The following is a 27375-nucleotide window of genomic DNA, read 5'->3' as shown; positions in this document are numbered from 1 at the left end:
TTCTCTTTGTGATATTGTAATGTCTAAATAATTTTAGTAAAAGATATCTATTTTGACATTATATAAGAAAAAAAAGAAATGTGTATCCATTTAAGAATACTTTTAAAACCATATACTAATAAAAATATTAATATTGCATATCCTATACTAATTTAAAAAAAAAGAACCATTTTTTTATAAGGTGGGAAAAACAATGAAAGGACTAATAAACTGATATTTCTGGAGGAAGCTCACAAGCAGAATTAGGTCATTTGCTGGTTTCCATGGTACCCCATGTATAAGGTATTTTTTGTTTTACTGGATGTACAATTCATACTCAGAGGTTTTAAAATATAATATAGAGCATTTGGGGTTCCAGAGGAAAAGTCCTATTAATTCAATAATATGACAGATAGTACCTTTTCTCTGCCACCCCAAATGCTCTATATTCACATTTGATTTTAAAGTTCTTTCCTTCTAAACATAGCTGCATTCAGTTATTTATTGAATGTCTATTATGGCAAACTTTTAGCAAGAAAATGATAATAAAATATATTAAATCCCAAAACACATAAAATGAATACAGGACATTACATCAGAGAAAAGTAGATCAGAGAAAGGGGTACCAAGCTGGGTGAAGCTATTTATGCAAAATAGAAGAGAACTGAGGAGCAGGCATAAATGAAGAGAAAAACAATTTTAAATTTCCGAATAATTGGTTCAAAAGTTATAGTAAATGAGCAGTTGATTGGGTGAATATACTTTTTTCCAATTAAAAAAAATGTGGTAAAACACACATAACTTAATATTTACCATCTTAACTACGTTTAAGTGTACAGTTCAGTGATATTAAATACATTCATAATGTGTAATCATCACCACTATCCATCTCCATATCTGTTTTCACCTTTTAAAACTGAAACTCTATACCCATTAAAGACTTAACTCCCCACTCTCTTCTCCCCCTCACTCCTGGCAACCACCATTCTGCTTTCTGTCTCTGTGGTTATGACTTATTCTAGGAATCTCATGTAAGTGGAATCATATAGTATTTTTCTTTTGGTGACTGGCTTATTTCACTTAGCATAGTGTCCTCAAGGTTGTCCATGTTATAGCAAATGTCAATTTCCTATCTTTTAGAGGTTGAATCATATTCTGTTGTATGTACACACCACATTTTGCTTATCCATTCATCCATCTATGGACACTTGGGTTGTTTCCACATTTTAGCTATTGTGAATAATGCTACTATCAATATGGGTGTACAAATATCTCTTCAAGATGCCACTTTCAATTGTTTGGGGTATATAGCCAGAAGTGGAATTGGTGGATCATGTGGTAACTCTAGTTTTAATTTTTTGAGGAACTGCCATGTTGTTTTCCACAGCAGCACTACTATTTTATATTCCCACCAACAGTTTGTGAGGGTTCCAATTTCTCCAAATCCTCACCAACACTTGTTATTTTCTGCTTTGTTATGTTTTATCTTTTGATATTAGCCATCCTAATGGGTGCAAGGTGGTGTGTGGATATGCTTTTGAACATTTCTCCTTCTTAGAATAGCATCATCTTGTAGATTCAATGAAACACTCTACCCTGGGTTGTTTGTCCTCTCCATTTTGCTTTTTGTCCTCATCATGAATACCATCAGGGTAACATCATCTTTATCATCAGTGATGATGAAAATGTTCCATAATGTATGCTATTCAGTGCAGTAGTCACTACCCATATGTGATTACTAAGCATGTGAATTGTAGCTAATGAGATGGAGAAAATGAAATTCTAATTTAATTTTTAATTTAATTTAAATCCACATGTGACTAGTGGTTATTATATCAGATAATGCATTTCTAGATCCTACTTCTTCCTGAGTTCTAACCTCATGTACCCAACTGCTTCCTTGACATATCTGCCTAGATGCCCTATAGTAAACAAAATTCCACATATCCATCGTCAAACTCATTACCACTTTCTTCAGGCCAGCCCCTAATGTAGTTAATTCAATAATATCAACTTTGTCCAAGATAGAACTATTCAAATGATTCTTTACTATTCATTCTGTTTCATGTTCCATATCCAGTAAATCCTATATCCTGTGCATATCCAGTGCTAGAAATATCTCTTAAATCTATCTTCTCTTTTCTAAACTACACATCATCATTTCTTGCACACTACTACCAACAACCTACTCTTTAAGGAAATCTCAAGGGAAATTCACTGATATTAAGATAAAGTTAAAATTCTTAAATTCCTCAAGCATCACCTCTCTGGTGAATTCTTCAAGTCTCATAGAGGTAAAATCTTCATCCTCTTCCCTCCCATACGTTGTCCATATTACTGTCATCTCTTTTAGTATGTTATATTGAATTGATTTGCTTACCTTGGACCCACTGCTGTATGTTAATTGTTTTTTATTTCAAGTGTTTTGCTTCATCCTTGGCTTATAGTAGGCTACTAGAATGCTTAGATATCTAATAACAATTTATGAGCTAAATGCTGATGATTTAGAAATATAATGAGAAAATTCCTAGGTGTAGAAGGAGAAATAAGCCTATTTCAAAACATGAATCCATGGTGATTTTTATTCATTTATTAAAGGATTAAGCAGCTAAGATTTATATTGGTATTTCATTCATGTTTAGTCTTTGGAAGAATTAGTTTGGTCTCTGATAATTTAAAAAAACAAATGCTATTTTTTAAGGTAATTTTAGAGGATAAGAAAACATCTTCAACATCGATGTAAGGTGCAACCTTTCAGCAGCTTTATACTGTACCACCTGACTGTCCCTGAATCCATGATAAATTACACATTTTGGCATCAATATTGAGCCTTATTCATTACTTTCTTAGGTTTCATGCTTTATATCAAAAAGGCAAATGCCAAGATAAATTCAAACTTTGTAAAACATTTTTTTTTTTAAAAAGGAACTACAGGACAACATTGGAAAACTACTTACTAGGATTCAACTCACAACTCACATCCCATGTGTGAGTGTGGTTTATTTATTTTTAATTCAGAAAAGCACTAATGATAAATTATTAACTCTTTAATCCTTTGAAATTGTAATTTAATTTGACATAAATTATATTTGTGGTATATAACAAAGGTCCAGAATGCAGTTATTAATTTGGAAAAAAACAACAGATTGTATTATATGAACATTTCTATAAGATGTATATTTTTGTATTTAATTAGATAACATTAAATATATGATTGTGTTATAGTGTTGTGTATCAAGTTTAAACTTTTATTGGGAAAATAAGAAATAGTATCTTCAGTATTTCCATTGTTTCTGATTTCTTGAAAATGTTTTAGAATTGATATAATAGCAATAATAACTGTGCTTTATCATTTTATGAAGTGTTCCTCATATTTCATAACATTTTCATAATTGACAGTGACAGAATTTAAACCTATCTATATCTTTCTATTCAAAACCCAGCACTATTTCTATAATATCACACTACTATGTGGATTATAATCAACATGTGATATACTGTGATAATACCACTATTATCCTTACTGAAACAAAATATTCTAAAGACCTCAACCCTTCACAAATTAAATTTTATACTCCATTTGTACACGTTAATTTATCACTATATTCTCAGCATTTAATTAATTAATTTAGTTATATGCTTTCATATCTAAGTTGTTTTTTTCCCCCTCTCTTTTCTTTAAAGTAAAAGCTAAATGTAGAAAATGCAAGTAAGGGCCTATTTTGAAGACATTAGCACTAGTATTCTTTAATGTGTCAATAATTATACTCAATTATATACATATTGCATTTCCAGAGAAAATGTACACACCATCTTTTCAATCTCAGAGAATCCTAGTGAGGAAATCCATTATGACTGTACCACTTTTTGATGTAGAAAATAAAGTTCTACTAAATAATATAACAAGTTGGGAGTCAAGATAGAACTAAAATCCATATTTCCTAGTTTTGTGCTCTGGTCAACCCCTCTATATTTATACTTTCATTTTGTTGTTGATCAAAGAAAATCTGATTTTAAAACAAAGTATTGGGCTTCCCTGGTGGTGCAGTGGTTGAGCATCTGCCTACTAATGCAGGAGACACGGGTTCGGGCCCTGGTCTGGGAGAATCCCACATGCCGTGGAGCAACTGGGCCCGTGAGCCACAACTACTGAGCCTGCGTGTCTGGAGCCTGTGCTCCGCAACAAGACAGGCCACGACAGTGAGAGGCCCGCGCACCGCGATGAAGAGTGGCCCCCGCTTGCCACAGCTGGAGAAAGTCCTCGCACAGAAATGAAGACCCAACACAGCCATAAATAAATAAGTAAAAAAAAAAAAAAAAAAGACCCAAATTCTTGTGAGAATGTTTAAAAAAAATAAAAAAATAAAACAAAGTATCTATTAACCACTTTTTTTTTTTTTTTTATGGTTCCACAAGTTCCTATATTGGTGAAATAAGACTGAACTTCTGAAGCACAATTTCTTCCCTTGGCCTGAGTCTACAACATGAGTGGTTACCACAGGTAATGTGATGACTGGGGAAACAGTATCAACATTAGGTAAATATATGCCATCATTAAAAAATGTCATAGAACACCTGCTTCTGCACTTTAGATTTTAATTTTTCATACACATAGAATTCTTTCCACCATCCATTTAATGGGCTAAACATCTGCTTACACAAGAAATATATTTGAAAATACATGTAGAACTTGTACCAATATCTGTGCATAAATTTGTGTCTTCTTTCAAATGGTCTCTTATTTTCTGTTTGACACTAAGTACTGATCTCATATTTATGTGTCAGGCCATGTTCTATGCTCCCCTACTCCCTTCTGACCCATCCATCCTTGCTTCCCAACATTCTTAGGAGTTGTAGGATGGCCGAGACCTCATGTAGCAAGAATCAGTGAGTGTTTATACCTCTAAAATCAAAACCTTAGAATTTTCTCTGGCTGGGAATTTCATGTGCTACACATTATCATCTCATTATATACCTGATACCAATATGTTCTCAAACTGCCCCTTCTATAAAAATCCATGAATTTCTTGATCCACACAGAAAAGCAGAAAAATTGGAGAAAGTATTATTCTTTCATTGCCCTAAAAATCCTCTAATGCTTTACTTAAAAATAAGTATATAAACCTAGGCTCTAAGTATCCATAACATTTGAACAAATATATACATATATACACATACATATAAACACACACACATCCTCATCCAAATGTATATAGATATATATACTCAAATATATATATATATAGATATATAGATATAGGTATCAGATTTGTATTTCTTTCTTTCTCTCTCTCTCCCTCTCCCTCTCCCTCTCTCTCTCTCTCTCTCTCTCTCTCCCTCTTTCTTTGCACATCAGGAGTACAGTTAAGATTTTAAATGCTAAGGAGTTATTATTTGGGGGCCACTTCTATTTTACTATATCCAAATAAGAATGAATAATGATCAGAGGATGGATATATTCAAAACTAAATCAAGGAACTAGATCAGACTGGAAAGGAAAGAGCTATAAATGTAGTTAAAATTCAGAAATCTTGAGCTTAGGAGAATTTTACATAAAATATGGTCCAAACTCTTTATTTTAAAAGTTCAGAAAAAAATAAACGTACACATCTCTTAAATGCGAGGGTAGACCTAAAATTTTAGTTTTTGTGTTCTGAGCTCATTCCATTGCCACTCATTGAGTTCAGTTATTATACCACAATTCCTCTTTCTAAAGCAGAAAAACAGCCTTGTAAAATTTCACTAAGAAGATTTAAGAATGATTCAATCTTTCAACTAAGCATATATAAATATGGATTATTTTAAGTGTACTGAAATGCCAATATTCTCTACAAACTCTATCCCCCAAAGACTGGTTATGACTGGTTAAATCAATTGTTGGTAAATGTAAAAATTCACATAATGTCATATGATCTCAGAACATTAAACTTATTTACTCCATACTGTAGGATTTAATTTTCTTCATTCTATAAACTCACAGCCAAGTATATACCATAAAAATAGGTATGAGCAACATCAAAGAAAAGCAATTATTGTAAATTCAGTCTAACTTTTTCTTTAAGAAAAAGAGCCATTATTTTTTTTTACTGCAATAATAAAGTACCACAAACAACAATGTACCTTAAATATTGAAACAAAACTTTGAAGATACAGAAATTCAAGGACTCATTTTGTATTGCCCTTAATCTAAAGTAAAGGGAGTATACTTGAGAATATACCACAAGTCTACTTTCAGATTAAGAATTTTATTAAGAATTTATTTCGGTGGTATATATACAATGGGATATTACTCAGCCATAAAAAAAGAATAAAATTTTGCCATCAGCATCAACATGGATGGACTTGGAGGGCATTATGCTAAGTGAGATAAGTCAGACAAATACTGTATGATATCACTTATATGTGGAATCTAAAAAACACAACAGACTAGTGACTATAACAAAAAAGAAGCAGGCTCACAGATATAGAGAACAAACTAGTGGTTACCAGTGGGGAGAGGGGACAGGGAGGAGAAATAAAAGGGCATGGGAGTAAGAGGTACAACTATTATGTATAAAATAAGCTACCAGGATATATTGTACAACACAAGGAATATAGCTGATATTTTATAATAACTGTAAATGGAGTATAACCTTTAAAAATTGTGAATCACTATTGTACACCTGTAATGTACAAAATATTTCACAACTGTACTTCAATTAAAAAATAATTGATTTTTTAATACAAATCATCAGTTATTGGTCTGTATGATCTTGATTGAGTTATCATATTTACTCCTTAGTAAAATAATAGGAGGTACTTGAAATCCTTTCTAGTATATTCTACAAATGAATATATATATATATATTTCTCTTGATTGGTTATTTTCCTTTCCTCCTTCTACTAACAGAAAGAACAAAACTTTCTCAATCTTTTCATGAATGCATTCCTCTCCTACCTTGGTAATGGTCTCATGAAGGTTGAAAAAAGGATCCATTTCTTCAATTTTTGTTGCACGTTTAGGGAAAAAGCCTTCAGAAAGAAAACTTGGACCCTGTGGAAAACCAGAAAATAAACATTCTAAACTCTTCATTGATTTTGTTTTTCAAGTGCTTATTGGATTTTCTTTAAAGATTCAAAATGACTCTAAATTGCTGTAAGGTTTCTGTTGATTGTTGGACTTCATTCTGCTGATATAATTAATCAGTCACAAAATATTTATAAATTAAAATGATTAGACTTCTATAACACTTGACATTATTTGTATTTACCAAAGAATGTTTTCTTACTCAGAAGAGATCATTATTTGCAGTTCACCCTTTTATTTTTCAAATGCAGACTTAGTGTAGAGTAAGATACCTTGACTGCAAAACCCGTATCTAAAACCCCTTCTCTATTTTATATATTAAAATTTATGCTTAAAGACTGGTAGAATGGAATGTTTTTAATAAAAAAAAAAGTCTAGGAACAGGTACATAATATTTTAAATACTGCAAACCTTACTTCAAAACAATAGTAGGATATGTTTTGAGTAGAATGACCTCATGGCTTTATGTGCTGCCAATAAAGTAGTAACGTTGTATCAAACCCTTAGCGTTTAGATGGTTGAAACGAATCAAGATATTGTAATTAATCATTCTGTACTTGCAGGTGCAGATAAATTTCAGGATGCAAGAAGACACGGGATGCTGATAAGGTAGCTATCTGCGAAGGTCTGAATATTTATGCCCCCCCCCAATTCATATGCTGAAATCCTTATCTCCAAAGTAACAGTATTAGGAGGTGGGGCCTTAGGGATGTGATTAGGTCATGAGGGCTTTGTTCTCATAATTGGAATTAGCGTCCTTATAAAAGAGACCTCACAGAGCTCCCTAGCCCCTTATGTGAGGATACAATAAGAATTCTGCAACCTGGAGGAGGGCTCTCACCTAACCATGCTGGCACCCTGATCTTGGACTTCCAGCCACCAGAACTTGAGAAATAAATTTCTGTTGTTTACAAGCCACTCAGTCTGTGATACTTTGTTATAACAGCTTAAATGGACTAAGACAATACCTAAAACAATGTTCTTATAGTTATCAACATTATAAGTATCCTATGAAACAATTATTATCTACATATAATTTTCATTTGAAAACCTGAAGTAACTAAACTTATTTATCTTAAAAAATATAAGTTTGGGACAGAATATATGTACTTATGCAGATGATAGATATATAGAAAGAAAGAAAAATAGATGGTAGATATATAGGTAGGTACATTTTTCAAAAACTATCGTGGGAAAGATAGATTAAATCAAGTCTACACCAACAATGACCACACAGGATAACAAATTTAATTTTAATTCTATTAGAACTATTTATTAGAGTAATCCAACAGCAGAACAGACTACGTTGGGATATATCAATAGTGGGAAAGAAAGTTAGGATGATGTAGTTGATAGACTCAGAAGTCATACACATGAGAAATGAAACCAACATAATTGTAAGTCTTTATATATTAAATAATTCTGTGATCAAGCAGACTCTTAACCCCCTATTTTGAACAATACTGCGATTAAAAAAATAAAGTAATTTAGCTGTTTGCTCCAGCATAAATGTACTTTTCGATAATAAGACCATGAATCAACCAAATAGCTTACCTATCAAGACTAACGCTTATTTGTCAAAACTTGTTTATGTTCCTCTCCTCATTTTACCCATCAATCTAAAAGTAATTTTAGAAACTGCCCAGTTCCAACCAGTATTCCAGTTTTTAAGACCTGCCATAAAACCACACAGCCAAGGCCTAAAATATCATAAATGCCCTTTCCTAATTTCTCTCCGTTTTGAGAGACTACTAAGACTCAGTGTTACGGGTTGAATAATTCATATGTGAAATCCTAGCCTTTAGTACCTCAGAATGTGATCTTATTTGGAAATAGGTCACTGCATAAATAACTAAGTTAGAATGAGGTCATACTGGAATAGAGTTGGTCCCTAGTACAATGTGACTGGTGTCCTTATAAAAAGAGTAAATTTAGAGACAAATTTGTACACAGAGAGAAAAGCATTCAAACATGAAGGCACAGATTGGAGCGATGTGTCTGCAAGCCATAGAACTCAAAAGATTGCCTCAAAATCACCAGAAACTGGTCAAGAGGCTTGGAACTGATTGTCTGTCACAGACCTCAGGAAAAACCAACCCTGATAACACCCTGAACTGTTAAGACAATACATGTCTGTTGTTTAAGTCACTCAATCTGTTGTGTTTTGTTATGGCAGCCCTAGGAAACTAATACACTCAGTCAAGGTGGTATTCTTCTTTACTGAAATAGGTCTAATACACTTAATTTTGTTTATCAACAGGGTTTTGTGGAGGTATTTTGGGCAGTCAACATAGAAATAGATTAAAATTTTGGTTTTGCCACTTAACAGTTGTGCCATATTAAGCATCTTAATCTCCAAAGGATTAGTTACAGCATCTAAGAAACTTGGAGAATAACATATATTTCACAGAGGTGTTGTGAACAGTCCAATCCTGCTTCATAGGAGACACTATGTTAATAACATTGATGATGTTGCTAAAAACAATAAATATCATAATAATGATGGTGAGGGTGGTAATGATGGGGTAGTGATTACGGTATGATGCTGAACTAAAGGAAATCCAAAGACTCTATCTATGATCCTGGGAGAAACTGTACAATTTGCATAGAGGTATCTCTGAATTGACTTTAGTGAAAGTATGACATGGACAATTTGCAGCATTCATTTTCATTTAATAATTAAGCTTGAAGTTCTTAAAAAGTTTGCCCCATGAGTAGTTGTAAATAAACTTGAAATAATTTTACCTGATTAATATACTGAGCAAAACAAAACTTCATAAATAGTGCAAAAGTAAAATATCAGCGAGCCTCAAAATGAATGATTCCATAAGAATAGAAATTGGGAGTTATAATTAATGAAGTTTTTATTGAACTTTCAATTATTCAAAAGCAGAACATATTAATTTAAATTATCCATATGTGCCTTATTCTCTAATATAATCTCCTTCTCTTTCTGGTTCCTTCACCTATCTCTTTCATACCTTTCTTTGTTTCTAATGCCTCATTTTTTTAAACATTTAAAAAAATATGCATTTGACACTTACTGTATGCCAGGTCCTACACTAAATGCAGGATGTTGTCCTTAATCTCATGGAACTTAATCTAATGTGATTTGGATGATAATAGATCTAACATCAATGTCTTTGAAAATATTAAGACACTACCATTCCTTTTCAATATAATAATCATCATTTATGAACAGGTATTTATATATCCTGACATAAAAAATAATGAAAAGATTAAAAAGAAGAATATATGCTTTGTAAAAGATTTTCACTGCTATCAAATTAACTATGAGTGATAGCTGTTTGATAATGGCTCCCACCTGTTGATGAACAGAGGCAAGTAAAACACCACTAACCATTTAGAGAGCACTTTCGTTTAGAACAATTCATTGATAGACTGAAATGAAAGAGTAAGTTAAGATATGCAGAACTTAATATTGTATGTATGTCACATGGAGATCATAGTAAGAATATCACAGAAGAAGTGATATTGATAAGAAAAGTCTATCCAGGATCTAGTTTAAAATTCGGTGTGTCTCCCCAGCCTCTAAACTTACTTGTCCTTTCTGTAACATTTAACAATATTTAGCACACCTTTCTTCTTTCAACTCTTTTTCCTAAAGTCCATGATTTGACTCTGCTGGTTCTCCATTTATATATTATTTTCTACCTATAACTGGATTCTCTTTTCCTTTTTGAGTTTTTATTGTTTCTAGGTGGTCTACCCAATCTTCTCCTTATCACAGTCTCCCTAGGTGGTTTGGTCTACTTCTCTGGCTTCAGTGACCAAATTCAGATTGATAATTCCCAATTATCTATCTAATAAGATAATTCTTTATCTCTAGCTTAGTTCCTGTTTTTAGTTCATCATTTTTTGCCTACAAGAGCTTTCAGACACATCAACTCATGTTGCAAATCATGACCATGTGTTCCCCCATTGTCACTTTCATTTCTTACCTTGGATAATAGCATAATACCTACATTTTACCCAAATGTGAAATTTTATGTCATTCTTGACTCCCATTTCTTGCACCCTTAGTACCACAGAACTACACTAGCCAATTTCTTTCTAATCTATATGTTTAGACAATTCTCTACAAGTTCCTATTTGTTGCCACAGTCCAGTTACTCATTACTTTCACCCAAACTATGGTCCTTATTGTCTGTAGAGGAAAGTCCAAACTCATTAGTATATTTCACAAACAAGTCCCAACCTATCTTCTTTCACCTTTAAACAAGTCTTTCTTTCCCATAAACTTATTTGCACTATTTTCATATAGCTACTGCTTCAGTCACAGCAGTCTATTCACCAAACCTTGAATTCATCCTTACCTTCACTATCTCTGTCCCTTTGTGCCATGTCTTCTTCTGCCTGGAATGTTTTTTTCTTTATCTGTTTATCAGGCTTCTTTCTATAACTGTTTTCCTCGATCCTCACCAACCCATCAGAATTCATAGTTCTCTTGTCAGTCTTTCCATATCACCTTGTGTTTGTTTTTTACTCACCATTTATTATATTTTTGTTATATTTCTGTTTTTATCACTATACCATGAGCTTTTTAAGACTTGAGACTCTTTTCTTATTAAATTAGTCTAAGACTGCCAGGCAACCTTGAGTAAGTCATTAATCTCTCAAGTTTAATATCATCCTCCATAAAGCTGAAATGTAAATATACTTGCCCTTCTAACACCAGAGAGCTCATGTCAGGATCAAGCAAAATAACAAAGTATATAAAATGCTCAGTAAGGAGGAAAGGATTACACTAGTACTGGATGGTGTTTGATTTTTATCACACTTGCTAGGAATTGCTTTTCTATATAATCAAGAGTCAGAGTTTTGAAATTTAAATTACTAAAAATTTGTATTTGTATATTAAACTCTATGTGAAATTTTTCTTTTAAAACCTACAGTTGTTGGGGCTTCCCTGGTGGCGCAGTGGTTGAGAATCTGCCTGCTAATGCAGGGGACACGGGTTCGAGCCCTGGTCTGGGAAGATCCCACATGCCGCGGAGCAACTAGGCCCGTGAGCCACAACTACTGAGCCTGCGCGTCTGGAGCCTGTGCTCTGCAACAAGAGAGGCCACGATAGTGAGAGGCCCGCGCACCGCGATGAAGAGTGGCCCCTGCTCGCCACAGCTAGAGGAAGCCCTCGCACAGAAACGAAGACCCAATACAGCCAAAAATAAATAAATAAATAAATAATAAAACCTACAGTTGTTAAAATAAAGTTTGAAAACCATTTCTGTAGGTGATAGGAAGTCCTTGGAGGGTTTTGAACAGAGCAAGTGATATTTTCAAGTGTGTATTCAGGATAGCACACACTGATGCATATGTGGGGAATAAATTTAAAAGAGAAACGATGGAAACAGGAAGTATAGACAGAAGACTATTGCAGTAATACAGTGAGAAAGAGTGAGAAGTTAAGTCAGGACAGTGGTAGTAGAAACAGAGAGGAGGAGATGTGTTTGATAAATATTTGAGATAAAATTGGTACTACTTAGTAATTAACTGGAGTTAGAAACCTTAAAAAGGGGTCAAGATTGCAAGTATTTCTAGATTTGATAAAATGAGTGATAAAATTGGAGGTGATGTGTTTGTGGGACATCCATGTGATGTTATCCCAGAAAATGAGGGATGTCATTCAACACCAATTTGGTTAAAGACTAAATTCTAGACTAAAGATATAACAATAATTTGAAAAGCATGTACATGGTAGTTAAAATGTAAAAGGGGACTACATGCAGACTTAGAAGTATACTGAGTATAGCACAGATGACACTCTGAATAACAACAAGTTCTCTGAATGGCACTGATATTTGAGTGGGAGAATAAAAATAAAACCCACAACGACATTATAGATGGAATCATCAGAGAAATGTAAAGATAACCAGGTGAGTGTGATTTCATGAGAGTCAAAAATGTAAAGACTGTTCGGGAATAAATAATCAATGCTTCAAAGGAAGTGAAGAAATACGATAAGATAAAAATTATTCATCAGAAGTAGCATTTCAGAGGTTCTTGGTGTTCTTTGTTGGAGGGGTCTCTGTGGATTCATGAGTGCAGGAGACAATGCAATCAGTTGAGAGAATAAATCTGAAGAGAAGAAAGGAAACATCAACTATGAACTATATTATTCTCTCTAGAAATTAAGATTAGGCTGAGAAGTTAGAAAAATTGATCATTAACTACAGAGAGTCAAAGAATCGATAAAGAGTTTATTTGTTGTGTTTTAGACTGGATTAATGTGGATATATTTTTAATATAAGAGAAAGCATCCAGAAGATAAAAAGAGATTCAAAAAATACCAGAAAATTTGGGGGAAATAAATAGATCACAGTCTTAAAGGAAAGGAATTCAAAGCTCACTAAAGTTACCCAGAAATCAGAGTTGTAAGTAGATGAGCCATTGGTGAAAAAGGATGAAATGAGGGCAGGCTAAAAATATGGTGGAAGACAATGTTAGTATGTAGACAGAGGTGAAGAAAGGAAAAAACACAAAAACAAAAACAAAGGTTATGTGTAATTCAGCTCTAAACTGGATTGAGTTGACTAAACTTTAACTCAGTACCATACTAAAATATACCCTTTGCATTTTTTTCCCAGAAATAACCATTTAAAATAGTTAGTCCATGTGGGTTTAGTGGGTGCTGAACTAGACAAAAACAGTCTGCATGCAATTTTATACAGTTGGCACCCAATGAGCATGACCTAGAATGAATAGGATAATAATTGCCTTTTCCATATACCAATACTAGGCTAAGCACTCTACACATATCACCTAATTTAATCCACACACTTACTTTTAAGGTGGAAACTATTATTACCCTGTCTTTACCAATGAGGGAACTGACAACCAATGAATTTCAGACAGTAGCTCAAGATCATACCATAAGTAAGTGGTAGAGCTAGATTTAAACCCAAGTCTCTCTGACTCCACAGCCCACACTTTCATTCCTATGCCACAAACCTCCTCCTCACTGCCAGAGTTTCTCATAGCCTGAGATTCTGTGCTTTTGCATTTAAGTAGGAAAAGATTTCCCTCACCTCTTGTTCCAATTCCCTCCAAGTCCTAGTCTACTCTCTAAGTGGCATAAACACTATGCACAGTTTAAAGGATATAATCAAAGACTCCCTGCTTAGACTAAATAAAATTGAATCTAAAAAGTCCCATGTGCACCTCCTTCATTGCAATATTCTCCTTTCTGCAATCAGAGAATATACACATCAATACTTAAATTTAATATATGAAATTAAAACACTTGCAAGATTTGAATGGCACTGACATTCATGACACGCTGGGCTGAGAGAAAAGGTAATTAGAGCCACAATTTTTGAAACATAACATTCTCATCACTATTCAAAGTAAAACAGACCTGAGATGATGTGGAGTCTAAATAAAAATGTAACAATCCAAGGGTCAAATATAGAACAACATCAGGACATTATTTTCTGAATTCACTCATGTTTTTCATTTCAATTATTTTTTTCAAGTTCTAGGACGGCCCATAGTGTTGGCTTTATTGAAAATATTCAAGGCACCTTCATAGTTCTATTCATATTGATTTAGCATCCTAATCTGAGACCTGGATAAGATATTAGAAATCTTAATTCAACCCAAGTATACAAAGCAAAACATGGAAAATTCAGATTAAATCATTTTTACAAAGTCAAAAAATATTTATTAGAAAACCAACACTAAAAATTAGCTCTGGGTGTGTGTTTCTTAAACATTTTGCCTTTTCTTATAAAGTACTTTTGAGATGGGGATAATAATTGTAATATTAGCTTTTGTGAATCATTCCATTGAATTCATGATTTATTTTTGGTCTTGAAGTTCTTACATGCCAACACAATACTTTTATAGGACCCAGTCTTCATATTTTAGACTTTCTTCAAGCTAATCAGCTTTACTTATTTTGCCTTCTTTCCTCCCTTAATCATTGAATGTGCGCCTGTCTTACCTATTAATAAATACAAACTGTGCATCACTAGTTAAATAGTCTATGCTTATGTTTTATTTTGTTTTGTTTTTCATATCACACTTTCTAGACAGATCAGGAGGCAGGGAAAGCTAAGGTACAACAACAAAGAACCAAACAATAAAAGATGCTCTTATCAGAGTATTTCACAAATTAAGGCATTGTTATAATAAATGTCTTTAGTTTACTTATATTTCAATGGTAAATAATATTTTGATGGTAAATGATTAAGTGCATAGATATGGCTTATTAAGCTTTCTTAATAAACATTAATTATTCCATATGGTAAAACCAATGAGTAGTGTTTGCTAATGCTTCCATATCTGTGCTGCCATTATGGATAGAAGAATAACACGTGACAATCCAGCACAAAGAGCAGGCTCAGGGGGAGGAACCCTGCAAAGGTTGTATTAACAAGGTGACAAAAAATGACTGACCCAAAGTCCCACTTATCAGCCCCGCAACTTCTAGGGTCTCATAACATTAACTCTATAAAGATTTGTTATTAACTCTACAGATGAGTTATAAGAGATAACTCATCTCTTTTTACATTCTATCCCTTAAACTTCCACGAGAATTCTTTTGTTTTTTGTTTGTTTGTTTCCAGCAAAAGAAGAGGGAGGAGCAATGAACTTGCTGACACTTGCTAACACTGTGCAAGGGACCAATGCAGCATAGTTTCACATTAGGAAGGAAAAAATAAATATAACTATTTATTGTTGTATTTTTCTATTCACTCCTAAACAGAGTTCTCTGTAGCTGTGATGCCCTGTAGTACATATTTCCAAAAAAATAAGTAAATAAATATAATAAAGTATCAGCTTATAAAACAGAAAGATGAGAAATCAGCAGCCTTTTTCTGAAACCAGCAACTGACTGCCTACAGGCTCTTCGTTGTGTGTATTTATCACCAGTGGCCCTGCACCACTGTATTCATTCCCTGAGATTTTAGGGGCGATTCCTTCCTAGCCTCTTCTAGCTTTTTGACTGTGGCTGCATAACTCATATCTCTGCCTCTGTCTTTAAATGGCCTTGTCTTCTGTGTGTCTTCTGTCTGTGATAGAGATACTTGTCATTGGATTGAAAGCCCACCCAGATAATTCAGGATGATTTTATCTCAAATCCATAATTTAATTACACCCACACAGACTCTTTCCCCATATAAGGTCCCATTCACAGGTTCCAGGTGACATATTGTTTTGGGGACCACCACACTACAATTACTATCTTCATGTCTTCAATGGGCTTTCTATGCTAAAGCCTGGGAAGGTTATTGCTAGTAACAGACCTCAAGATTCAATTCTAATTCAGACTTTATTCTTGCTTCTCCTCTTTTCAAGAATAACCATAAAATTGAAGGATTATACATTTGTAAAATAACCCTGAGGTGAGGCACACATTGAAACTGTTCTAATTAAGTAGTAGTTGTGGATTAGCTACAAATTCAAGGAGTGGTCTGGTTTGGAAGGTGTTTACATAGGTATAAAATTGTCAAAACCTATCTAACTTAACACATAAAATTTGTGCATTTTATTGTGTATAAATTATATCTTAAAGGAAAACAACTTTCCTAGATAAGGGACATTACTATTATCCCACAGAGATTTTTCTTTCTCTTCTTCTAGTGTAAGTTTTGGTAAGTTCTGGTTTTCAAATAATTTGTCTATTTCATCTAAATTATGAAATATATTGTTATAAAATTGTTCATAATATCACCTATTTATCATTTTAATAGGATCTGAGGTATTGATCATGTTGGTAATTTTTGTATCATCTCCTACACAGCTGTTTACAATCATTAAAATTTTGGCTGTTGTCTTCTTACCCCCATGATTTCTTACAAATATATTCCATGTTTTAAAGTTTTCTGTGTTGCTTTGATATACATTATTTTTTGATAGCCACAGTTATTTAAGATCAGAAAAGTGGTGTTATCATTACCCTCATTTTATGAATAAGTACTGAGATTCAGAGATTATCTAACTAGATAGATTCTGCTACTAGGTGGTACAACCTGGATTGGAATTCAGATCTTCATCTCCAATCTGCTGCTACTCACATTCCATAATCCTGCATCTCAAATGTGAAAATCAAGCCAGATTAGCAGTCAGTGCTAGATATTAGAGAGGATACTATAGAAATTGCAAGACAAAAATGAGTGCCCAGTTTAGTGTAAAATTAAATTGGATACAATAGAGATCGTTTTAAGGTTTAAAAATCCATGATAAAATTCCACACATAAATCACTGCTTGTCCAGTTGTTTTATGGTACTTATTGAGTGAACATAGTCACAGATAAATTCTTTCATTTCCCTTTCTTGTCTCTACACTTTCCAAGGCTAAGCTAAATGTGTATTATATAGAAATGGCTTTTTATTAGTGAAATTAATGAAGCCTTTCTTAGTATCCACAGGAAAGGGAGGAATAGGGCATGTATAGTCTCAAAAATAACATTTTATTAATTCAACAAGTGTTAATTACTAAATAATATCAGAAATTTCAAGGATTTATTAAATGAACATGTTTATACATAATATCCTCATCTTTAATTCTCCTGAAACTGCAAATTAAAATAAAACTTTAAAGCTTTTGTTATGTAGGAGGAATACTAAGAGACTAAAACAAAGTCTAGCTAGAGAACAGTGAATTCAATAATAGTGATTTTGGTAGCTATCATTTACTGAGTGCCTACTATGTACTGTACTGTCAGAAAGGAAATCCTCATGTATATCTGCATGGCTAAGATTTTATAAGCAAATTTTACCGGAACCTGTATTAAATAACAAGCCTTGGAAGTTAAATGATGACTGAATAGTGAGAGAAACCTGAAGAGATTTACCTTTCTGGAGGTAAATCTGTGTTTACTCTTTAAAGGGGATAAAACCCAGAACCCTGGAAACATACCATTACATTACATTCATAACACTACATATGTAATATTACATTCCAATGGGGAAGAATCCCACCATCCCCTTCCCTTTCTAAGGAGAATTTATTTACCTTAGGGAAAGGAAGCTTCTTTCCCTCTCTTAGGAGGGAAGGGAAACAACGTACACATAAACTTATAAATTCATATTTTCAGGGTTCTTGTACTTTGTTATAGCATGCAAGCCTGTCTATCTGGCTCTTATTGCCTCAGAAGGGGAAGAGAATGGGATGTAAGGAACCAATGATGTTACTGCTGTAAATAATAATAAGTCTGATCTCTGCTCCAGAAAACTCATGTTGGCATTCAGGATAATATAAATGAATATAGATTTAAAAACATGTCAGTAATAGGTACTTTAATAACAATAGCAATAATAATAACAATGTTCTTATTAATTAATCTGAGTAAATATAATAAATGTATAAGTATTGCATAATACAATAATTTAAAGTACAAATATTTACTAGTTATGTATTATGAATATATGTTTATTACGCTAAAAGATATATTTTATATTATATATACTATTTACGTAATAAATATACAATATATGTTTGTCTATGGTAAATAAAGAATCCTTCTGGTCTTCTTTGCTGTGCCTGTCTGGCTGACTGCCACTGCCCATTGACCCTTTCTACTAATGATGTACTCAGGTGGCAGCTTTGCTGAGGCCATTTCAGGCAGCCTATCTTCATAACGGGACAAACAATGATGCAAGCTTGCCTGGCCAGGGACACTCACCATCCCTTGCTGAGTGATCTTTGGCAAAGCAACACTCCTGAGATGATTTCTCCTTTGTAAACCATGTGGCTGACAGGGTCTAGGTGCTCCGGCCAGGTGTCAGGCCTGTGCCTCTGAGGTGGGAGAGCTGAGTTCAGGACATTGGTACACCAAAGACCTCCCAGCTCCACGTCATATCAAATAGCAAAAGCTCTCCCAGAGACCTCCATATCAATGCTAAGACCCAGCTCCCCTCAACGACCAGCAAGCTACAGTGCTAGACACCCTATGCCAAACAACTGGCAAGACAGGAACACAATCACATCCATTAGCAGAGAGGCTGCCTAAAATCATAATTAGGTCACAGACACCCCAAAACAACCACTGGGCGTGGTTCTGCCCACCAAAAAGAAAAAATCCAGCCTCATCCACCAGAACATAGGCACCAGTCCCCTACACCAGGAAGCCTACACAACTCAGTGAACCAACCTTAGCCACTGGGGGCAGACACCAAAAAAAACGGGAACTACAAACCTGCAGCCTGCGAAAAGCAGACTGCAAACACAGTAAGTTAAGCAAAATGAGAAGACAGAGAAACACACAACAGATGAAGGAGCAGGGCAAAAACCCACGAGACCAAACAAATGAAGAGGAAAAGGGCAGTCTACCTGTAAAAGAATTCTGTGTAATGACAGTAAAGATGATCCAAAATCTTGGAAATAGAATGGAGAAAATACAAGAAAAGTTTAACAAGGACGTAGAAGAACTAAAGAGCAAACAAAAAATAATGAACAACACAATAAATGAAATTAAAAATTCTCTAGAAGGAATCAATAGCAGAATAAATGAGGCAGAAGAACGGATAAGTGACCTGGAAGATAAAATAGTGGAAATAACTACCGCAGAGCAGAATAAACAAAAAAGAATGAGAAGAATTGAGGACAGTCTCAGAGACCTCTGGGACAACATTAAACGAACAAACATTCGAATTATAGGGGCCCCAGAAGAAGAAGAGAAAAAGAAAGGGACCGAGAAAATATTTGAAGAGATTATAGTTGAAAACTTCCCTAACATGGGAAAGGAAATAGTCAAGTCCAGGTAGCACAGACAGTCCCATACAGATTAAATGCAAGGAGAAACATGCCAAGACACATATTAATCAAACTATCAAAAATTAAGTACAGAGAAAAAATGTTAAAAGCAGCAAGGGAAAAACAACAAATAACATAAAAGGGAATCCCCATAAGGTTAAGAGCTGATCTTTCAGAAGAAACTCTGCAAGCCAGAAGGGAGTGGCAGGACATATTTAAAGTGATGAAAGGGAAAAAAATACAACCAAGATTACTCTACCCAGCAAGGATCTCATTCAGAATCGACAGAGAAATTAAAACCTTTACAGACAAGCGAAAGTTAAGAGAATTCAGCACCACCAAACCAGCTTTACATCAAATGCTAAAGGAACTTCTCTAGGCAGGAAACACAAGAGAAGGAAAAGACCTATAATAACAAACCCAAAACAATTAAGAAAATGGAAATAGGAACATACATATCGATAACTACCTTAAATGTAAATGGATTAAATGCTCCAAACAAAACATACAGACTGGCTGAATGGATACAAAAACAAGACCCATATATATGCTGTCTACAAGAGATCCACTTCAGACCTCTGGACACATACAGACTGAAAGTGAGGGGATGGAAAAAGATATTCCATGTAAATGGAAATCAAAAGAAAGCTGGAGTAGAAATTCTCATATCAGATAAAATAGACTTTAAAATAAAGACTACTACAACAGACAAAGAAGGACACTACATAATATCAAGGGATCAATCCAAGAAGAAGATATAACAATTGTAAATATTTATGCACCAAACATAGGAGCAACAAAATACATAAGGCAAATGTTAACAGCCATAAAAGGGGAAATCAACAGTAACACAATCACAGTAGGGGACTTTAACACCCTACTTTCACCAATGGACAGATCATGCAAAATGAAAATAAATAAGGAAACACAAGCTTTCAATGAAACATTAAACAAGATGGAATTAATTGATATTTATAGGACATTCCATCCAAAAAAAACAGAATACACTTTCTTCTCAAGTGCTCATGGAAAATTCTCCAGGATAGATCATATGTTGGGTCACAAATCAAGCCTTGGTTAATTTAAGAAAACTGAAATTGCATCAAGTATCTTTTCCAACCACAACGCTATGAGACTAGATATCAATTATAGGACAAATATCTGTAAAAAATAAAAACACATGGAGGCTAAACAATACACTACTAAATAACCAAGAGATCACTGAAGAAATCAAAGAGGAAATCAAAAAATACCTAGAAACAAATGACAATGAAAATATGATGACCCAAAACTTATGGGATGCAGCAAAAGCAGTTCTAAGAGGGAAGTTTTTAGGAATACAATCCTACCTCAAGGAACAAGAAAAATCTCAAATAAACAACGTAAACTTATACCTAAAGCAATTAGAGAAAGAATAACAAAAAAACCCCGAAGTTAACAGAAGGAAAGAAATCAGATCAGAAATAAATGAAAAAGAAATGAAGGAAATGATAGCAAAGATCAATAAAACTAAAAGCTGGGTCTTTGAGAAGATAAATAAAATTGGTAAACCCCATTATCCAGACTCATCAAGAAAAAAAGGGAGAAGTCTCAAATCAATAGAATTAGAAACGAAAAAGGAGCAGTAACAACTGACACTGCAGAAATACAAAGGATTACGAGAGATTACTACAAGCAACTATATGCCAATACAATGGACAACCTGGAAGAAATGGAAAAATTCTTAGAACAGCACAATCTTCTGAGACTGAACCAGGAAGAAATAGAAAATATAAACAGACCAAACACAAGCACTGAAATTGAGACTGTGATTAAAAATCTTCCAACAAACAAAAGCCCAGGACTAGATGGCTTCACAGGTGAATTCTATCAAACATTTAGAGAAGAGCTAACACCTATCCTTCTCAAATTCTTCCAAAATATAGCAGAGGGAGGAACACTCCCCAACTCATTCTACGAGGCCACTATCACCCTGATACCAAAACCAGACAATGATGTCGACAATGATGTCACAAAGAAAGAAAACTACAGTCCAATATCACTGATGAACATAGCTGCAAAAATCCTCAACAAAATACTAACAAACAGAATCCAACAGCACATTAAAAGGATCATACACCATGATCAAGTGGGGTTTATTCCAGTAATGCAAGGATTCTTCAATATATGCAAATCAATCAATGTGATACCCCACATTAACAAATTCAAGGAGAAAAACCATATGATCATCTGAATAGATGCAGAAAAATCTTTTGACAAAATTCAACACCAATTTATGATAAAAACCCTTCAGAAAGTAGGCATAGAGGGAACGTACCTCAACATATTAAAGGCCATATATGACAAACCCAGAGCCAACATCGTTCTCAATGTTGAAAAACTGAAACCATTTCCTCTAAGATCAGGAACAAGACAAGGTTGCCCACTCTCACTGCTATTATTCAACATAGCTTTGGAAGTTTTAGCCACAGCCATCAGAGAAGAAAAGAAATAAAAGGACTCCAAATCGGAAAGAAGTAAAGCTGTCATTGTTTGCAGATGACATGATTGTATACATAGAGAATCCTAAAGATGCTACCAGAAAACTCCTAGAGCTAATCAATGAATTTGGTAAAGTAGCAGGATACAGAGTTAAGGCACAGAAATATCTTGCATTCCTATACACTAATGATGAATAATCTGAAAGAGAAATTAAGGAAACACTCTCATTTACCATTGCAAAAAAAAGAATAAAATACCTAGGAATAAACCGACCCAAGGAGACAAAAGACCTGTATGCAGAAAACTATAAGACACTGATGAAAGAAATTAAAGATGATACAAACAGATGGAGAGATATACCATGTTTTTGGATTGAAGAATCAACACTGTGAAAATGACTATACTACCCAAAGCAATCTACAGATTCAATGTAATCCCTATCAAGCTACCAATGGCATCTTTCACAGAACTAGAACAAAATTTTTCACAATTTGTATGGAAACACAAAAGACACAGAATAGTGAAAGCAATATTGAGAAAAAAACGGAGCTGAAGGGATCAGGCTCCTGGACTTCAGACTATACTACAAAGCTATAGTCATCAAGACAGTATGGTACTGTCACAAAAACAGAAATATAGATCAATGAAACAGGATGGAAAGCCCAGAGATAAACCCACACACACATGGTAACCTTATCTTTGATAAAGGAGGCAAGAATATACAGTGGAGAAAAGACGGCCTCTTCAATAAGTGGTGCTGGGAAAACTGGACAGCTACATGTAAAAGAATGAAATTAGAACACTCCCTAACACCATACACAACAATAAACTCCAAATGGATTAAAGACCTAAATGTAAGGCCAGACACTCTCAAACTCTTAGAGGAAAACATAGGCAGAACACTCTATGACATAAATCTCAGCAAGATCCTTTTTGACCCATCTCCTAGAGAAATAGAAATGAAAACAAAAATAAACAAATGGGACCTAATGAAACTTAAAAGCGTTTGCACAGCAAAGGAAACCATAAACAAGACAAAAAGACAACCCTCAGAATGGAAGAAAATATTTGCAAATGAAGCAACTGACAAAGGATTAATCTTCAAAATTTACAAGCAGTTCATGCAGCACAATATCAAAAAAACAAACAACCCAATCCAAAAATGGGCAGAAGTCTTAAATAGACATTTTTCCAAAGAAGATATACAGATCACCAACAAACACATGAAAGGATGCTCAACATCACTAATCATTAGAGAAATGCAAATGAAAACTACAGTGAGGTATCACCAGTCAGAATGGCCATCATCAAAAAATCTACAAACAATAAATGGTGGAGAGGGTGTGGAGAAAAGGGAACCCTCTTGCACTGTTGGTAGGAATGTAAATTAATATAGCCAGTATGGAGAACAGTATAGAGGTTCCTTAAAATACTAAAAATAGAACTACCATACATACCAGCAATCCCACTGCTGGGCATATACATATACCCTGAGAAAACCATAATTCAAATAGAGTCATGTACCCCAATGTTCATTGCAGCTCTATTTACAATAGCCAGGACATGGCAGTAACCTAAGTGTCCATGCACAGATGAATGGATAAAGAAGACGTGGCACATATATACAATGGAATATTACTCAGCAACAAAAAGAAACAAAACTGAGTTATTTGTAGTGAGGTGGATGGACCTAGAGTCTGTCATACAGAGTGAAGTAAGTCAGAAAGAGAAAAACAAATAGTGTATGCTAACACATACATATGGAATCTAAAAAAAAAAAAAAAAAATGGTTCTGAAGAACCTAGGGCCAGGACAGGAAGAAAGAAGCAGACATAGAGAATGGACTTGAGGACACAGGGAGGGGAAAGTGTAAGCTGGGACAAAGTGAGAAAGTGACATGGACATATATACACTACCAAATGTAAAATAGATAGCTAGTGGCAAGCAGCCACATAGCACAGGGAGATCAGCTAGGTGCTTGTGTCCACCTAGAGTGGTAGGACAGGGAGGATGGGAGGGAGACGCAAGAGGGAGGATATATGGGGATATATGTATATGTATAGCTGATTCACTTTGTTATACAGCAGAAACTAACACACCATTGTAGAGCAATTATACTCCAATAAAGATGTTAAAAAAAAAGGAATCCTTCTGTAAGAAATACAAATTTGTACATCATAAATAATACTAATGAATATTAATGAATGTTTAATATTTATTGAATACTAGATATATGGCAAGTTAATTAAATTTTCTGTGCCTCAGCTTTCTCATCTGCAAAATGAGTATAATAATTTTACCACTCATATTGTCGTTATAATGATTTGATGAATTAATATATGTAAACCTCAGAATAAAGCCCAGAACTGTTAATCCATATAGCAGGTATTATTGTCTCCAATTTTCAGATGAAGGAATCTGAGGCTGAGAAGGATGAAGAAATTTGCCAAAGGAAACACATTTATTCATTGCCAGGGTTTTAATTCACTCACTCTCAGTTAATTCTATGATCATTAATGCTAGTTCATAGAGTGGTGTTGTAGTCCAGTCCATAACAAATGGGACAAATAATACCACTGCAGAAAGTTAATTTTTTTCGTAAAATTATATTTTAATTAAAAAGCTGTATTTTTTCTAAATTTGTGTTCATTCAACTCTTTTAATATTAAATCACTTTTCTTTTCATGAAATGAGTTGGAAGTAAATGGCAGTATTTATTTTTTACTTGTTTTGTCTTAATATACTTAATTAATAAACGTAAAGTTGGCACTCTATATCAGTCTCAACATTTTTATTTTATGATTAATATCATTTGTCCTAAAAAATTTTTTAATCTGAGAAGTACTGATTAAATCCTTTAGGCCCTTTCATCACGTGAGTTTTAGAGATTAAAAAGGTTGATTTTCAGTGCATTTATTCAATTTTTCCATTTTTGAGTACCTTGTGTCAGAACTGAAATTTCAGCTTTGGTCAAATGAGTCTTAAACATGCACTTATATTTACGACACTGTATCCGACTACACAGTTCTACTACTTCAATAATATACAGCCTAAGAAGCTTAGTAGGCACTTTCACAACTTCAAAACAATAAAAACAATTAAACTACTTACCTGAAACGCTTTTCTACAGAAGTAATACCTACACAGCAAAATGTCAGGGTAATACAGATTTCCTGATTGGTAGAAAGCTTACCAGAATTTTCAATATATATGCTAAATACTACTTAGCAGAAGGTCATAACACCCTTGATGCTTGAATATAATCTGATCATGAAAGAGGACTTGTAATTTAAGCCAGAGTTCCTAAACATTTTTAAACCAAGTACCGTTTAAAAATAAATATTAAACATCTTGATTGTTTCAAAGATTCCGGCATGCCTGCTCTGTGTGGCTAAAGTATTAAGGCGGGATGTGGTGGTATTACACTCCCCTGAGAATCACTGGTAAGCAGAAGATATACATTTATACCTACATTTTACCCAAAGTGAAAAAAATCTATAGATAGTTACTGTAAAATACAGGAAATTATGTCAATACTTGAGTTCTATAATATGCATCGAAAAAGATGCTTTATGTATTATGAATAATATCTAATCCTAGTAAAGCACACAGCAAATATTAGTTCAACTAGTTCTCATAAAATCCCTATCAAGTAGATACTACCATTATCCCACTTTATAGACAAAGAAACTGAGACAGAGGGAGTTTAAGTATCTTGCCCAAGCAGTACAGCTGGGAAATGAACCCAGGTAGTATCTGTTCTCTTGTCCACTACAAAATACACTGCCTATAAATTATAATATAGTATTGACTTATACATTTTTGAGAGTCTTTACAGGTAAGAAAAAATGAAATGCATGTTCACCTTGTATACATTTCATATACGAATAAAAGACACATCTATGTGTAACATTGTAATTTAAAATCTTTCCTTGCCCTGAACTTCTCTTAGCCTGTAAATTCATCTCTTCTGCAGTAATTTTAAATTCATGCACTATTCTATCATATTTTAATTTTTTAGGTAGAATATATGAAACTAAAACTCCCCCAAATATTTTAGATCCTTATACTGACTAAGTTAGGCACTAGAGATGTGGTCTCCATTTTCGTATGAAGTTTAAATAACCATGAGGTAAAGGAGGCAATACCATAACCTCAAGTCATTGACTGTTTAGCTGAGTGCTCTGATCCCTTCAGCTTGTCTCTTTTCTTTTGAGAGACAGGCAGTTCTCTTAAGTATCACACGAACCAATAGGTGATTATAAATTTCATAGTCATTCAGCTGGAGTCCTGGAGAAGGTTCCAGGAGGAGCCACTATGGACTAGGGAAAGGCACACACAGGGCTCAGAGCAGCAGCTATTTATCAACTCTACTAACTTACTTCAGATACAACTGATTCCGCTCTACTGGTGCATACTGACTACACAGGGGGGTAAGGTACGGCAGCCGGTGGCATCGTAACACAATCAACATCCTGTGCATCACTAAGAATTCAGGGCATACAAAAAACAAGTTGCAAGATAGAAAAAGAAAAACTGGTATTTGCAGATCTTGGAGGGAGAGAAGTTTTCTCAATAATGAAGAATCCAAACTTTAATATGGTCCTTAGTAAAACCCGGTCTCTCTGGTAAGGTCTCAAGTCAATTTAACAACAGCATTTCTTGGAGGTCAGAGCCTGTTAGCCTCCTGAAAAGTTTTCTGTTAGACAGTCAGTCTGTGCTTTTCTCAGGGCTGTATTTAATCAACTGTGAAAGAAATGAGGGACTTAAAGCTTTTAAAGTTAAGGGCAAAAGAATCTAAACATCAGGTTAAGAAAAAACAAATACATTATCCAAATCCTGGGAGAGCTACTGTAGTCCTTCAAAGTCCTTTTGCTAGAAATAGGAAGAGATTACCTTTATAGTCATGACCTCATGTTCCATAATCTGGGCGAAAACACCCAGAGAAATTAAACCTGGAACATTAGCCTAACTGAAATTCTGCCATTCATTCTATTACTCTTATTAATAGTTTAAAATCTTTTGTGCGTGTGTGTCAAATACTAAACCCAATGTAGGTTCAATTGTGGAGAAACCAGAGCAGCTCCATTCTGGAAACGATTAGCTATTTAAATCTCTCCCAACC

The 27375-nt window shown here is 34.2% G+C and overlaps 1 protein-coding gene across 5 annotated transcripts in view; it reads right to left on the bottom strand.

Annotated features, from left to right (window-relative positions):
- NAALADL2 (N-acetylated alpha-linked acidic dipeptidase like 2) overlaps positions 1-27375 on the bottom strand; it is a 1434969-nt gene that overhangs the window by 215742 nt on the left and 1191852 nt on the right. For all 5 annotated transcript variants that reach the window (XM_082458958.1, XM_082458959.1, XM_082458957.1 and 2 more), the window contains one exon: positions 6917-7012. In XM_082458958.1, coding sequence (XP_082315084.1) covers positions 6917-7012 — 96 coding nt within the window. The remainder of the gene's footprint in view (positions 1-6916; positions 7013-27375) is intronic.

Source organism: Balaenoptera physalus, assembly GCF_965194825.1.
Source record: "Balaenoptera physalus genome assembly, chromosome: 4".
NCBI lineage: Eukaryota > Metazoa > Chordata > Mammalia > Artiodactyla > Balaenopteridae > Balaenoptera > Balaenoptera physalus.
The sequence above is the reverse complement of the archived record's forward strand: the minus strand, read 5'-3'. Positions and strand labels throughout refer to the sequence as shown.